At 45.2% G+C, this 16,965-nt stretch overlaps 1 protein-coding gene across 5 annotated transcripts in view; it reads left to right on the top strand.

The window, feature by feature from the left end:
* Positions 1 to 13,807, top strand: part of CNGA3 (cyclic nucleotide gated channel subunit alpha 3) — a 35,892-nt gene extending 22,085 nt beyond the window's left edge. For 3 of the 5 annotated variants that reach the window (XM_083832382.1, XM_083832383.1, XM_083832384.1), the window contains 4 exons: positions 2,925 to 3,032; positions 5,237 to 5,344; positions 6,195 to 6,301; positions 9,682 to 13,807. In XM_083832382.1, coding sequence (XP_083688508.1) covers positions 2,925 to 3,032; positions 5,237 to 5,344; positions 6,195 to 6,301; positions 9,682 to 11,090 — 1,732 coding nt within the window. In that variant the 3' untranslated portion in view covers positions 11,091 to 13,807. The remainder of the gene's footprint in view (positions 1 to 2,924; positions 3,033 to 5,236; positions 5,345 to 6,194; positions 6,302 to 9,681) is intronic. The other 2 variants (XM_083832385.1, XM_083832386.1) reach the window with 2 other exon arrangements.
* The last annotated feature ends 3,158 nt before the right edge of the window (positions 13,808 to 16,965 follow it).

The following is a 16,965-nucleotide window of genomic DNA, read 5'->3' as shown; positions in this document are numbered from 1 at the left end:
ATGTGGGCAGTCTAAATGAAAACTAGCCTTCTTTTTAAAATGTGTGTTTTAGTTCTGCCAGGTATGGTTGGTGTAAATGTAGAGAGGGTGACAGGGAGCATAATAAGGCTTGCATTGCAACAAGTTTTGACAAAAGCCATTCTATTTTTGTATTTGACAAGATATTTCACAGTTTTGGACCAAAGAGAAATCTCTTGAAAAGTTGAAGAACTTCTATAATGTAAAATCACCCAACACCAATGTTTGTTACATGTCTTAAACCACAACTACTTGAGGACATATCTGCTCTGCAGCATACAGCAGCAATTCTGCTCTTGTGCATGCCAATAGTTAATTTCTTTTGTTGCTTTCCATATGAAAAGAAACAAAAAAAAAAAACAAAAAATCACCAGGATGGTTTCTGATTATGTCAGACACACTTTCAGGAAATTCTTTTTTTTTTTTTTTTTCTCCAAATATATCATGGTTGAGCAGCAAGCGTCATTTAAAATGTTGCTGCACATATCTGAACTCAATGCACATATCTGAACATATTTTCCTGCTCCTGAAGCATTTTTGTTTTGTTTTGTTTGCATAGCTTTTATTAAAACTGAAATGGGAATACAGAGAAGAGTGTCAGAGATGTATAGCATTTTATTTAGATTGGGATAAAAAAAACAAAAGAAAAACACTAGAAACCTGGAGCCTGACCTACCTGACACTAGAAACCTGGAGCCTGAGTCATGTCCCAAAGGACCAATTAGAATGGAAATACTGCTTTCTTACCCTGTTTCTGACAATGACTCATGTACTTCGGGCAAAACTTTCATCCTTTCAGTGTTTCATTATTTCTAAATGAAGCCAACACCTGTCTATCTACCTGTGTGACAGTCTGAAAATTACTTGATTTGCAGAGTACTTGACAGATGAGAAATGCAAATATTCAACCAATTCAAAGACTTTAACAGTGTTTTTATAGGGGCTGATGAAAACGTTTTTTAAGTCTGAAGGTGCATCCTCCTTTTGACATGCTGGAGAGAGAAGAGATGCCACTGTATTGCTGGCCAGGAGGACAGCACAAACAGCTGTTTTATTAGTTACTGGATTCCACATTACTCAGTAGCACTGATGAAGAAAAAAGATGCAGGTCTTTTTGAAGCTTAGTTTTTATCATTGTGTAGAAGACGTAAGAGTTCCTGCCCTTTGGGAACCGTAGCTGATATTTTCAGCACTTCGATAATGGCCAGCCTTTTCCTCTGAGCAACTTTGACTGCCAGGCTGCGGATTGTTGGGATTATGATAAATTAGAAGTTACCTCGAGAGAGAGACGCACAGGGGCCACAGAAAAGAAAGAGTCTTGCTTAGGAGAGGTATCTGTGTTTGACAGGTATTCTTTCTCAGGCCAGAGAAAAAGCGTCGGCACCAGCTGCTTGGTGAAATAATGTTTTTTTTTCTCTCTCTTTTAAAACAACATGTAGGAGAAAGATGGACTTGTCAAAATATTTCCTCTGAACTTCACCACCACTGAAACTTTTTGATTGATTCTCTGTCTCAATCTACTTTTCCTTGCATAACAACAGCCACAAATGTACAGAGACACTTCCCTTTGAAAATTGTTTACTCGTAGTTCTTTCTTTCCGGTAAGAATGCCAGACATTTGAAGTACGGAGGAGCTGCATGGTAATGCTAACAACAGCAACTGTGAATTGGCCTTTAGGTCAGGCACCATGCATAGTAATGCACAGTGAAATCCTGGCATGTTTTCTAAATAGGAAGGAGTTTGGGGGGCAGATTTGAAGGAGAAGCAATACAAGTCCAAGGGGCCAATGGCAGAGAAATAAATATTTGAGTAGTGGTTCCTGCTGCTGTGTAGAAGTCAGCCTTGGTAAATGAAAAACTGTTTCTTTGATTTGAGATACATGCGTAAATAAGTCAGTCAACACAAAAATTCTTCTCTTCTCCAGTTTTGTTCCATTGAGGTGTGTAATTTTAAAGGTTTCAGTGGAGTTGATTAATTTGAGGGATACTTCCCTGAACGTAAAGGAGTGCAGGATTTCAGGTTTCTTCTAGCAAATGAGTCTGAGATTTTCCAAATTACATTGCGATACTGCATCACTATGGAAATGTCTAAGGGTAAAAATTGGAACAGGAGAATTGAACGAGAATTTCACCTCATTGCTGATAGGTGAAAGCTATTCTTAGACCTATCATATTCATCTTAAAATTGGTGACTGCTGTCTTCTTCCAGGCACAAGTCATCTCATCCTACTGCTAAAATAGGTCAAATTAATTGCATTGACTATAAAACATTTATTAGGTGACTACCTCGTCTGTAGATGTCTGAGATTAAGTGCAATGAGATGCATCTCTTTTTTCTACATTTGCTGCTTTTGTTCAAACATTGATTGGGATTCTTCTCCCAGGCAATTGTTGAAGCCAGAGGTAATCAATTAATTATAGCTATGTTGGTTTTATAGAACTGTGAGTAGAGATTCAGCCTCAGTGCATTTAATCATCATTAAAGATTCAGACAAGTCACTGTGAGGTTTTGGATATGCAGCGAAAATTGGCAGTTTGTTAAGCCATTTCAAGGTCTATTATCATTAAATAGATTTCTTTCTAAATACCTGAATTCTAAAGGAAGAAATGAACTGGAAGCATTTAATTAAAACCAACCTGGTACATTAATGTGTGAAAAGGTCAAGAAGGCATGGGTGACTAATGCACAGAATCAGCCAGCTGGATACCTGATTGTGTAATGTGGTTGTGTTGGTTTGAAAGGCCTCAGCCTGTAAACCATTTATACCATTTGGATGAATGGTTCCTTTGAGAAATCCTGTCCTACTCTGTCCAGAGTCCAGATCAATAGCTTCCTGTACCTCAACATCCACCCTCTCCCCTACCTGCTAGAAAACTATTGATAAGACTTACAATATGTTGTACAGCAAAAAGGAAGAAAAGAAAGAGGTTAAAGAGGAAAAGAAAGAGGAAAAGAAGGAGGAAAAGAAAGAGGAAAAGAAAGATGACAAAAAAGATGACAAAAAAAAAGAAGAGTAAGTATAAAGAATGTGCTTGTAACGTACCTCCTGCACTCCAGAGCATGGTATGGCATTTCATTGTAACACTCGCACTACAATTATTGTTCTGTAGGCTGCAGAATTTTATCCTGTCAAATCTTAAATGCATTTTCCCCTTTGAAAAGGTGCAAGTGCTCAACAAACTTTTGTCTTTAGTGCCTATCTTTACACCTGTCATAAGCAGTAAAAGGGAGTTTGACTGCCTCTGGTCAATTTGGTTTGCTGTTCAAGATCACTTTATTCCTATCGGGCCGTTTTAGGATAGCAGCCTTCTTTGCAAACCTGCTTTTTGTGGTTCCAGAATATCTGCAATGATTCAGAGCTGACACACCAGAAGTCTATTTCAGATGAAAAGCAAAAATTTTACATGTAGAATATTACATTTTTACTAAGAAGTATAGTTATTACACTGACTAACATATTCAATTACTTAAAACACATTACAGGTCTTTACTAGAATTACTAAAGTTTGCTCCTGCTGGTTAGGAGGTACCACTGTATTTCTGCAACAAAATGAGGTCATTTGAATGCTTTTGATGGAAATGGATGCCGGTCTTATTTTGTTCCCCCAAAACATATCCAAACACAACACTGTTTAGTATTACCAGTCATACAAAATAAGAATGGTAGCAGATAAGAATAAAATGCATTTCGGTGGACTTCACAGTTAAGTAGTATGTTAGATTCATATATTTCAAGTTTATATATATATAAAAACTTTATATAAATATATAAACTTGAAATATATGAATCTAACATATATATATATGGTGGCATGTTGTGCTATGTAGGCATCAGGACATGTTGTTAGGAATAGCTTCCAAATGGAATTTAATTAATCTCAAGATCTTGACTTTTTTAATCAAAGCTTTATTTGATTTGAAAGCCTTTGGTCTAAGGATTGTCTTCAATTCTCCTCAGCTTCAGTTACTGTATAATGACAGCCTGAGCTTCACGGTACCCTAAAACATTTAAAAACATTTCAGCAAAGGTAATAAATGTTTCAGTGTCTAAAAGGTAGTGCACTCTATCATGCGAAGACCCGATTTTGTGGTCACCAGTTTTGAGATGATGACCAGTGTTGTTGAAGAAATTGGTCAAATGTGCCAGAAGATGGCAAAGAAAATACTTTTTAGATTAAAGCTGCTTCCTTTACTAACATTATAATCTGTACATTCAGCTGATAGCATGTATAATGCCAGACATATATACAAATATGAAATAAATTCTCATGACATTTATGTATTTTTTTCATTCTTGGAGATTTGGAAAAGTCACACTAATACATATCCAAGCATTGCCTGCACTATTATATAGTTCACCGATCACGCTATCACCTGTCACTATTGGAATAACTTCTACAGCTGTGGACCTGACAATCCACTAGTATGTTTTTCCTCTTATTATCTACAATATGCCTACTTGCAATCTATTGAATATCAAGCTTTTTCTTGCTGGAGAAAGGCACTTTGGAGCATACTGTACATGTGCCACTTCACCAGGCTGTTCTTTAAAACTTCTCTAAGTTCCAGGCCTCTGTGCTTCATTTAGCATCGCTCTGTGGTGAGGCCAAGGGAGCCTGGGCTACAAATGTGTGAAATTTGCTTTTACTACATAATACATGTTTTAGTTCTGGTCACGCAGTGTGTGTGGGGGGTGTACGTGTATGTGCGTGCGTGTTGTGTGTGTGCACACAGAGCCTTACTTGTGTAAACATGTATCTGAGTATATTTGTGTTTTACTTGTTGAAATGCGTGTTCATGCAGTCATTTCTGTAATAGAAGGATTTGCCAAAACCATCAAAATTAATCTGCACAGGAAGGCTGTTCCTCTAGCAGTGGGCCATATTCTTCTAGCTGGAATGATGATATGAAAGATTTAATGTTTTATTTTGTCTTTACTGGGGGTCGTATGCAGAAAGGATGTTATTTTCAGCAATTTGAATAGCTGTTTTTCTTTCCACTCTCACTTATTTTTTCCAAAGCTGGGTCAAGCAAAAATAGAGTGTGCCAGACAGGATGAAGCTAGTACTTGGTATCTCATCTGGGATGCTGGTGTGGATACTTTCTCTTCTTAGGCAGCTGTGAGTTAATCATGAGATGAGCAGCCTCCGGAAGAGGGAGTTCCAGAAGGCTGCTTCAGTACATTTCCACTATAAAGCTACGTGATTTACTTTCCAGGAAGAAAAAAGAGATCTTTGTGATAGATCCTTCAAGCAATATGTACTACAACTGGCTGACCATAATTGCAGCACCTGTGTTCTATAACTGGTGTATGCTAGTGTGCAGGTACGGATTGAAGTCAATAACAATTTTAAGTTTCAAATTTAAAGTCTCGTTACATTTCCTGTATACATCCTCCTCCTCCCTCCCTGTAGTTTTTTGGGGTAGGAGATTTACAGTTCACGTACAGTTCACTGTGAGTATATGGCCAGTGTTTCTTTTCATCTGCCTTAAAAAAAAAAAAAAATGTAAATTGCAACGAGCGCTGGCTGTGGCCTTTGCGTGCCACCTACTGGCTAGATGCGGTGATGTGCCTTGGCCACTGGCACGGTAACCCGTGCTGATCCTCCAGTAAGCAACAGTAATGAAGGTGTGGGCAATGAAGGGTCCTCTTAAATTAACATGAGGTATCTATAGGTGCTTGAAGGGCAGGAGGATTTTATTCGAGATTTTTCCCTTTTAAAATGTGAAAAAACAACTGGAGTCAAACTAAGGGAGTGCTATGGAAATGGTTCACGTTGTGCCCAATGGCAGGGAGAGGTGGAGATAGTTTACCACTCAGAAGCAAATCTTTTATTTGGGAGTCATCTTAATTAAGATGTGTATCGAAGTGAGACTGGGATGCCTGGGGATCTCTCACATGAAATCTGCTGCATGTTTATATGTAGGGATATGTGTATCCCTCCGTATCTGCATGTGTGGCAAGTATGTGATTGAGTTCTGCTCCTGGACTTTGAATTCTGGAAGATCCTAGTGTCCATTTAGACATAGCTTCAGTGTACAGATGTCTAGGCATGAAGATAAGCTGCCCTTAACTTGCTCAGTGCCAGTAACGTGCACTAACATGCTGTTAGAACACACTCTGCCTATATAGTTGGTGTAATGTTTTTTGCATCTTTTTTCTTTCTTTCTTTAGGGCCTGCTTTGATGAGCTACAAATTGACCATATTAAAGTATGGCTGTTCTTGGACTATTGCTCTGATGTAATCTACGTTTTTGACATGTTTGTTAGATTCAGGACAGGTGAGTCCTTCTGTGGTTGTGGTTTTGCAGTGTTTTCAGAAGAAATGTGGATGTAAAAGCTAGAAACAAATTCCCTTGTGAGATCTGAGCAGTGTAATGTCCTGTCTTGAGCAGAGTCCAGCAATGGAGGCTTTGGGAAGATGAAGTGTCGTGGATTGTTTTCAGGCTGGACTTACCAACACCTGAATTTCACTTGTCTCCAAATTCAGTCCTATCAGTGCTTAGTAGGCATGCCACATGCTGACTGAATAGCGTTCTCCAAAGCTACACTAACAGGCTGTGTGGAGAAGGGAAGAATAAGGCACTTCCAATGCTGCTACCGCTCTGTGCATGATATATTGTTCATGCATATTATTGAGCAAGAAGCCAGCTGTATCCCACAAGTACTGATTTCTTAGCCAAGCTGTGCAGCAGCCTGCTCAGAAGTGACAATTGAGTTTAAGTGCAAGACCTGGCACCTTCCTTGGGCTCCAGTCTGCAGCCCTCTGCTAGACAACAGTAGCACTGCTCGGCTGGCAGCTGTAGGCTCTGAGAGGTCCTGGCTGTGTGTAGGATATGGCTGATCCGGCAAGGTGGTGGTGTGGGGTTAGCCCAGGCACCTCTTCTGCAGTCCTGAAGGAACTGTGATGCTGAAGGATTTGTGAGGACCCTGCCATATCTTTAATGGTGTGTTTCTCTTCAGCTTCTTCTCCCTGTTTCTGTAGTCTAGACAGGCTGAGATCTCACAATAGAGTGTGCCCAACTGATACTGATTCTAGCCTTAAAGGCAGCATCTGTTTTAAACTAAACAAGGTCATGGTATAGGCCTAACAATGACACGCACTGATCCATACCATTAAATTGCTAGAGTAGTCCTTGATGCAATTTGATCTATTCCAGCTAGCACTCCCTCAAGCAGTATCTGGGCACAGCTAGGGGTACAGCAGAGCTGGGAGTTGTTTGTGGTATTATGTCTGGAGGGGGCTGGGAGAATTTCAGTGTAGGAATAGAAGCTGTCATGGTAGCTGCTCTCAGGGACAGAAAATGTGTCCTGGCTCATTCTGTTTACCGGTACAGCCACAGACCCAAATGCGCCTTGAAAAGGTTCAGAACTGCACAGATCATTATAAAAACGAGAGTTCTTCTGAAATCTTTTTGATTTTTACTTATTCTTTTTTTTTTTTTTTTTGAATAATGCTGACAGCTTGACAGTAATTACGGCTTGTGACAAGCTGTAAACATAATTACAAGACAAGCTAAAAATGCTGTCACTTTGGGAGACACACAACCCATTGCAGCAAGCTAAATTCTTAAACCTAGCAAATACCTCATTCAACAGAAAAGTCTGTTTCAGATAGCGGCCTAAATCTCGAGACTCTCATTTTGGGGGGTAGGTGGGCTTCAACTTTGTATAAGCCAACGTCTGTTAAAAAGCCAACTCTGTCCTCCGAGTTCCTCTTCTGCAGCTTTATCTGTTACTGTGAAGGGAATTACTGGAGCAGAAATCGGGCAATACAAGTTACAAAAATTCCGTGGTCTGTCCTGATGATGACTGCATGGCTGCCAAAGCGTGGTGAGAAGGTTGGCTCCGCAGGCCTGGGTTGGAGCTGCAGAAATGCCTCAGAGGTCTGAACGCTTTGGTGCAGGTGTGTGCTGCAGTTTCAGGCACTCAAATGCGGGAGTCAGTTCTTTGAGGTGCTGAAATCTTCGACAACTCACTTAACAACCCCTCCTGGCTCTGCCTGCACCTGCTGCCTTCTCCGCTGACTCTGCAAGGTCCACCTGCCCTGGGGACAAAGGTGCTGGTTTGGGGAAGAGTGTGGCTCCTGGCTGCCTAAGGGTAGGGGTGACTTCAAACCAGGATTTGGGCAGCCCCACAGCTACCGTGATCCATGGCAGCCTCTCTGTGGGGCGGCTGCAGGAGCAGTTTTACCGTATTTCACCTACCTGGTGACAGTGTACTGTGAGGCAGAAAGCACTCACCTCTCAGCAGCTGGTCAAAACTAGCATACACCGTGTTTTGATGCTTTCAGAAGGTTTTCCTGCAGGAATCCAGGTCTGTGAGGGGACAAAAAAGAGCAAAGGAGCTGTTATCTCCTTTCAGGAGGAAGGTGTTTTCAATGGTAGTTTTTATAATGGTGAGTCGGAAACGCAGTTGGCCTGATTTTCTGCTTAGGTACTGTTAATAAGGGCACATTTGACCAGCTCTTTCAGTAGTTTCCTGGGAGGTAACACATCCATGGCGAAAGAACTGTTTCCCTTTATACTCACCATCAATTTACAGACACGTGAAGACTGATCCACACATACACGAGGCAGACGTACAGATCTGGAGACACTCCAGAAATACAGCGATGCTGTACAGCTGCTGTGCAGCTTGCTCTTCCTCAGCAGATGTTTCTCTGCGAAAGTCGCTGCTTGTAGATTGCCAAAAGATTAGCAAAATGTGATAATCCCTGATAAACAGGGAATGTTTTGCTTTTTGCTCAGTGCACTTTCCCTCCTGCCTTGCCTACTGCACAGGCACTTGAGCATCTCCACTTGTCATTGCAGCGAGTGTTTTGCAGTGAATAACTTCACCCGTGGAATATATTTAATGCCTTGAGCTTTCTGAGGTAAAAACCAGCACTGCAGCTGTACTGCTCAGGCAGCCTGTCTGAGTAGTCTCACACAGATGCGGTTTAAGTCTTCTCATAACTCTTAAAATCTAATACACTCCAAAATCTTTTGAATGAAAAAACACTAATGTACAGAATTCTGCTTAGTAGCTCTCTCTCTGGAAGCTCACAAAGAAAAGCAAACCATTTTCTCCGAATGAAAAAGAAACTCCTGTCAGCTTTAACAGTGGGTACAAGAGAAAAAGCCTGGCTCGGGGGAAAAAATGGATTTCATGATCTCAGGGGTATTTATATTGTTCTGAAAAAGTTTCTGGTAATCCATTAAACCTACTTATTCTTGGTATTTATTTAAAAATATTCAACTCTGATTTTATACACAATTGCTTCAATGCATACTTAGCTTCGGTTATTTGTCATGCCAACGATTCGTGAAAAATTAGGCATACAAATTTCCCTGTTCTTTTTGCAAAGATAGCTAAACGACAAAGAGTCAGCTGTCCCAGAACAGAGCAGAAAGCTGCGGGGAGCACTGTGGTGTAATGGAGTCAATGCTCTACATTGTTATTTACCAGTTTAGAAACTTAATTGAAATATTTCAATTTACAGTGAAGTGTTTTTCATTTAATGATCTCACAGTCTATTTGTGTCAGTATGAGTAGCAGTACGAGTTTTAATGTTTTCAGGTATCTGAAACGTAGGTCACTCGGTACCGTTTGTGGTAATTCTGAACTGCCCTTCTATTCTAACAAGTAAAACATATATATATTTGTTTATTCTTTAAAGGCTTCCTTGAACAAGGCTTGCTAGTTCAAGATGAAAAGAAATTGCGAGACCATTATACCAAAACTGTGCAGTTCAAACTGGATGTGGTGTCTCTTCTGCCAACAGACCTGGCATACCTGAAGCTTGGTTTGAACTACCCCGAGCTGCGATTTAACCGCTTGCTGAGGATTTCCCGACTGTTTGAGTTTTTTGACCGCACAGAAACCCGGACAAATTATCCAAACATGTTTCGCATTGGAAATCTTGTCTTGTACATCCTTATCATCATCCACTGGAACGCGTGCATATACTTCGCCATTTCGAAGCTCATCGGCTTTGGAACCGACTCGTGGGTCTACCCCAACGTGTCCATTCCGGAGTACGGGCGCCTGTCCAGGAAGTACATTTACAGCCTGTACTGGTCAACGCTCACGCTGACCACCATTGGAGAAACACCGCCCCCGGTGAAGGACGAAGAGTATCTCTTTGTGGTCATCGACTTCCTGGTGGGCGTGCTGATCTTCGCTACCATTGTCGGTAACGTGGGCTCCATGATTTCCAACATGAATGCCTCCAGGGCAGAGTTCCAGGCCAAAGTCGATTCTATTAAGCAGTACATGCACTTCCGAAAAGTGACTAAGGACTTGGAAGCCAGGGTTATTAAGTGGTTTGATTACCTCTGGACCAACAAGAAAACGGTGGATGAGAAGGAGGTCCTCAAAAATCTGCCTGACAAGTTGAAGGCTGAAATTGCCATCAATGTCCACTTGGACACGCTGAAGAAAGTGCGCATATTCCAGGACTGTGAAGCTGGACTTCTCATTGAGCTGGTGCTGAAACTGAAACCTACGGTCTTCAGTCCTGGGGACTACATTTGCAAAAAGGGAGATATTGGGAGAGAAATGTACATTATTAAAGAGGGAAAGTTGGCTGTGGTGGCAGATGATGGCATAACCCAATTCGTAGTCCTAAGCGATGGCAGCTACTTTGGTGAAATCAGCATCCTGAACATCAAAGGTAGCAAATCTGGCAACAGGAGGACAGCCAACATAAGGAGTATTGGTTATTCTGATTTGTTCTGCTTGTCTAAAGATGATTTAATGGAGGCTCTCACAGAATATCCAGAAGCCAAAAAGGCTTTGGAAGAGAAAGGGCGACAAATTCTCATGAAAGACAATTTAATAGATGAGGAAGCAGCAAAAGCAGGAGCTGACCCAAAAGACTTGGAAAAAAAAGTAGAAAGACTTGAAACAGCTCTGGACACGCTGCAGACTAGGTTTGCTAGGCTCTTGGCAGAATACAGCTCTTCTCAACAAAAAGTGAAGCAGAGACTTGCCAGAGTAGAAACCAGAGTGAAAAAATACGGCAGCGGCACCTTATCAGTTGGAGAAGCAGAGGCTGAAAAGCCTGAGGAGCAGAAAAATAACTGATGGAGTATTCATATTTCCTTACTTAATGGAGAAGTTTGAAACCTGTGAAAGCCATAAATGTACATAAATACGTGTGTGCATACATAGCCATGATTATTTTTATATGGACTCAAGAGAACGGTTTTTAGCATTTTTAACTGAAGCGGTATTTTCTTGTAAATAGGATATTGTCATCTTCTTCATAGGGGGGGATTCTGGTCTGTCATTTGGGTACTTTTTGGTACTGGGAGTGGGTTTCTTACAGGTCATGCTCAGAACGTCTTCTGTGTACGGCATGTGTACACCTTGACACATCGTCTCTTCATGTACATGTTGTGTTACGAAGGCATTGTGCTTAAACTTAGAGGGATTGTTTTTTAAAGGGCTTAACAATATTTGTAGGGTACATGCTCTACCTTGCTAGCCTATTAAATGCGTGGATGCACAGGTGGGCTTCTCAAAATCTCTTCTTTCACAGTGAAGCAGTCTGCACAAACTGTAGGACTACAGCTCAGGAGAAGCTGGCACCTGGCCTGTGCAGTGAAGCCCCATGTGCGTATGGCACGGCCACGCATCCGGATGCTCGTGTCTGAGTCTTTCCTCCTGAGCTGGGACCCGCAGGAAGGATCGTGCTGGCAGGGTCACTGCGCACTTGGAAGGGAGTCCCCAGAAGCTCGCTGGTGGAAGATGTCTGTGGCAACACAGCTTCACTAAACCTGGGAAGAGAGAAGAGGGTCTTGGTGCGTGCAGCTCCTGTACGTACGGTCTAGTGGGTGGTGAGTGGTCAGTCCAGGAGGATCTCTACTAGGAAACTATGAGGGCCAGCAGGACGGGCTGTCCCTGTCTGCCAGCCAGCCTTCTCTCCCCACAGGCTTCGGGGGGGACAAGTCCTTCGTTGCAGTCTTTCCAGCTATTAGACCTGTGTTTTCTTCCTTTTTATTTCATTTAATGATTCCTACACCACCTTTCTCTGCTGTTCAGTGTCAGCTTTTCTCCTGTGTAGCTGTCACACTACCACATTTCCACTGGTTAGGGAAAACGAAGGCCACGTCTGCTCTCAAATTTTACTTGGGTCCTGTGGATAGGAGCCTGACTGTGCTGGTTGCTTTCCTGCCAGACGGAGGGTGGTCACCTCCTGGTGACTGCCAGGGCCTGGCTCTGAGGTGAGTGCCCAGGCCGGGCCCGCTCAGCCTGTTGTCACATCCAGGGCAGCACAGCACTGAGATGGTTCCTCGCTTTGTCAAACTGTGGCCTCAGGGGGTCACCTCCTCCACCCTCCCCTTCTAGCCCCACTGCTTCCAGTTTCTTTCCAGGCTTCTGAAGAGATTTCTCTAATATTCTCCCTCTGGATTTAGCTGAGTAAATGCTTGTCTCAGGGCAAGCAACTTTTCCCCTCCTGTGAACAGTTTTGAGCCTGGTGAGAGAAAAATCTGCCAGCAAGTAGGGAGCGGGGCTTGGCTTGCAGTACTGGCACAGGGGCCACCAGGCGAAGGCTCCTGGACTTGAGCAAGGGCTGCAAGTTGTCCCCAGCACAGGGCTAGCTTTGCAGGGACCCGCTGGTGAAACCAGGCTGTGGCGCGACCAGTGGCAGCCGAGGGGCGCTTTGGAGAGCAGAGCTCGGCCTCTCTGCCTTGTCCTGAGGCTTCACAGAGGGTAGCTGCGGGCCAGCAGTCTGCTGGCAAGAGCACATACGTTAACGTCCAATCTTCCTGCCATCAAATTAACCATTCACTCACTTAATTGAGGCTGGAAACGGTGGAAGATACACAGTGCCAACTAACATCGGTGAGAGCTGGCTGCAACGTTACAAGCTCCGTTTCTCGAGCAGGAGGAGGTTCACCCATGCTGTTTGAAGGCAGAGAAACCCGGCCATCCTCTGTCCCCATCTCCACCCTGGGCCAGCCTCACCTGCCCGAGCAGAGCTGTACCAGGCACAGCGGCTTCACCTGGGCAGCACGGGGCCAGGCGCCTTCCAGCCTGCTTAGCGCGGCTGACCGGCTGGTGCAGGGCTGCTGTGCCGCCTGGCTTACAGCGTTATAGCCAGACAGCCACACGTGGCTTGGCTGAATAGTAATAATCACAGAATCATTAAGGTTGGAAAAAACCTCCAAGATGGGGGGGTCCAACCATCCCCCTACCACCAATGTCACCCACTAAACCACGTCCCCCAGCACCACGTCCAACCTTTTCTTGAACACCCCCAGGGACGGTGATGGTGAAGTGTTGTTGTCAGTCCAGAAGCCGGACAGATCTCAGTACAGCTGGGCTTAACCCCTGGATCCAGATTTCCACTGACTACAACTGAGAGCTGTGTGCGGACAGCAGCAGCCGGAGCCTTGGTCCTTGATCAGAGCCTTGTCCTCAGTTTCTCCCAGGGCTGGCGACAAGCGTGGGGGCCAGGAGAGGCTGCTTTTGCAGGGGTCCCATGCCCACCTGCCCAGAGGTGGGGCTGGGTGGTCACACACCGCTTACAGCACAGGAGGGGGGGGATGCGGGCTCTGAACCTGCACCTCCCGCTTCATAACAGAGGTGGGGACTGCACCTCCCATAACTACTGCTGCCTGCTGCTCCAGAGGGGCTCCGTATTTGTTGTCATATTCTACATAAGCCAATTCTCTGTAGAAACCTCACTATCCACCCACCATACTGCAGCTGCTCCAGCCTGCTGGAGATGCACAAATAGAACCACTCCAAGTACTACTTAGGCCAAATTTATACCTGTTAAAGCCACCCCCCCCCCCAAAAACAATAGTGCTTGTCTACCTGATGGGTCCAACAGCTTGAGCCATCAGGTAGAGCATAGCTGCTCTTCCCTTTTCCTTGCCTCTTGGACCGGTTAACACATGCCACAAAAAGATCTTTTACTGCTACTGACTTCAGTCACTTTGAAATGTATAGCTTTTGGCATTATAAAATCACGTCCTTCGTTGTCTTTCATCTCTGTAAGATGTTTTTCCCCTTTCATGTGGATACAGCATGTACATTAAAACATTTTGAATAACACGCGAGCAACTCTGCGCTTTCTCTTATCCCTCTGCCCCTGGTTTTTAGTGTTTTATCACAGACTTTGATACTACTGATAGCACAGGGCCCAGAAAATCAATACTTGGAGCAGAGATCTGAAGTGAGGGAAATCCAGGCGGGAATCACCGCGTTTTCCCCTTGCTGCAGGGCACCTGGCCCAGCACCTGCTTTCCATGCCCAGCTTTGATGCTGGTGCAGCGCTCGCAGGTGGGATGCAGGCACCGGTGCCCGAGCGCTGTGTTTCCTCCGCAAAGGGGGGTTTTAATGGACACAGTGCCCATGTGCCACGCTTGTGCAGTAGAAAACCCTGCTGAAGCAGGTGGCCATGGGGTGGTAGTGTTGCTCTAACCTGAGGCATCCGAGAGATGCAGACCATTTTAACATCTGCTGCAGGTGCAGGAGGGTAAAACTGATGGAGCAACACCACCATCCGCCAGGTCCTGCTTGCAGAGATCTTCCCTAGGGACAGGGCCCCAAGTCACGGTCTGGCTCCAGAGCAGCAAATAATGCACTAGCACCCCATCCTTTTGCCCACATCCCTCCCCTACTAGTTTAACAGTTGCTACAGTAAAAACAGCTGCTCTGGAAAATTCACACCAGTGAATGGGACAAGAGAAAGGGCAGTGATAGGGAAACAGCGCAGGGTGTGTGCACATGCCCGCAGCTAGAGCCGCTGCTTGCGGGCAGCCCGACTGCGCAGATCTTCCTGCAGGAAGCGCCAAGGGAAGGAACAATCCCTGCACTTAATTCTCCCTCTTAGACATCTGGTTTACAATTCTGTTCCTGCCAAATATTTATTAACCAACGAGCATAGAGGGCTGTACTTTACATTAAGAAACAAACTGTTCGTTTTCCTTTCCCCCCGAAGAGCAGCACTGCTGCCTGCTGGTCCGCAAGGCAGATTTGTGCTCGTACTGCTGCCGCTGGCCAGGATGAGTAAGGATTTCGTCAGCCAGAGCCAGCCCCGGCTGTCCAAGGAGATAGGGCAGGGAGGCCGAGTAAAGGAGAGCCGCTCTTCATCCTTACACACCGGCTGGTGACATGACAGCACTTACACTTGGCTTCGGAGTCCCCTGGCTCTTCTATTGATGTTTCCACCCTGGAACAGACAAAGAGAATCAAACCCGTGTTTACATAATTCAGCATCCATAAAAGCCCTTTGTGTACTCCTGCGAGAGCAAAGTGAACCATGCACTAGATGGGTCTGGCAACTGTACAGGCAGCCGAAGTGCAGGATTTCAGCTGTGGCAGCTTTCCTGAGGGAAGCCATCAACCCGGGAATCCCCATTTCCCCCTGTGGCTGATTTCACAGCAGAGAGGAGATGAAAGGAGGATGCTGTGGGGGGCCGGGAAAGCCCCGCTCCCTCGGCTGGGCCAGAGGTGGAAGGGGAGGGAAACACGTACAAGCCCTGAGAAACAACCTCAGGGTCTAGAAGCAGTCTGGCCTTTTGTTCCCAAAATTCAGATTTTGCAATCGTTTCCAGCTCGAATTTACTCACTGGGCTCACAGAAGCAAAGGCCGGGGCCTGCTGCTGCTAAACCCCCCCTCACAGCTTCGCTGCTGAGAAGCTGCTGCGGCCACGCTCGAGGAGGAGCGGGCAGTCTCCACAGCCTCAGGGGCAAGGCCGTGGGGTGTCCTCCTCTTCAGGGACGAGCACAGACTTTGCTGCAGGAGCAGCAGCAGCTCTCACAAAGGCTTTCTTCATCAGCTCTGCCACTTCTGCCTGGCTCCTGGAGGGCGATGGCAGGAAGCGGCGCCATGGCTGTGCCGATTGTTGTCCTCACAGGAGGCCGAGGAGGTTGCCACTGTCCAGCTCTAACAGAGACCTATTTGTAGTTCCTAATTTCTCAGCTTTTTGCCTCCTTTGATGCATCATTTCTTTATCTTCCAGGCTAGAAAAATAAAGCTTTCTGTTCTTATCGGCAAGGGCTGTTTTCCACCCTTCCTTCTGGAGACGCGGCCCCACCAAGGTCACCAGAGCCTCACAGGCGCTGGGCAGGTGCCTCGAAGAACCAGTGGCCAGTCACTGACTGTCCACAGGAGATAGAGAAGCACTAAAGGATTTTTTTTTTCTTTTTAAGCACTGCTTCACCTCCAGAACTGAATCAAACAGGCCGTGCTGCAGAGATCCACTCTTTTTAGGAGAAGCAGTTGCCGGTTCCCCACTGAAGTGCGAACACTGTACTTGCAGAAGAGTTCAGTTTATCCAACAAGCTTCGGGGGGATCCCCACTACTTTCACATTATGCATGGATTGAGGCCACTTACAGCAAGTCCTCGGGGCTGCTCGTTCCTCTGCACCAGACCAACGCCCAGCACAACAAAGCCTCTCCCAGCAGGGGCCTGGGGCACTCCACAGCGAAGGAAACAATCCATTATTATTATTTTTTATAATGGATCCTGACTGTTGAAAGTGCAACGCCTCATCTCCTTGCAATAACACAGCTGTCTCAAACTGCACTCATGCAAAGCTCAGACAAAAGCTTTATGTCTAGCAACAAAAAGCCGTGGAGCTTTTCTAGGAAAACAAAACCACTTTGGGATGAGGGTGGAAGCTTCTCCCCAGCTTTGGTTTTCACCTCCTTTCCAACTTGGGATCCAAGCAGCAGGCTTGCTCCCAAGGACAGGGTTTCAAGGCTTTGAGGTCTCCCAGCACCGAACTGCAGCAGCCACGAGCACCAGCAGCTGAAGGAGGGTGAAGAGGAGCAAGAGCAGCAAGGGCAGAGCCACACAGCACCACCTGGGCCCCCAGGAAAGCAGAGCCCCCTTCTGCTGCCAGGACCAGTTGGTACAAAGGGCTCACCCAGCAGCCAGGTACAAGCAGGATGCTCTCAGCTGGGCTCACTGCAGGGCATGCAGCAAAGAGAGACCG

This window comes from Anser anser (genome assembly GCF_964211835.1).
Source record: "Anser anser genome assembly, chromosome: 1".
Classification (NCBI taxonomy): Eukaryota; Metazoa; Chordata; class Aves; order Anseriformes; family Anatidae; genus Anser; species Anser anser.
The sequence above is the reverse complement of the archived record's forward strand: the minus strand, read 5'-3'. Positions and strand labels throughout refer to the sequence as shown.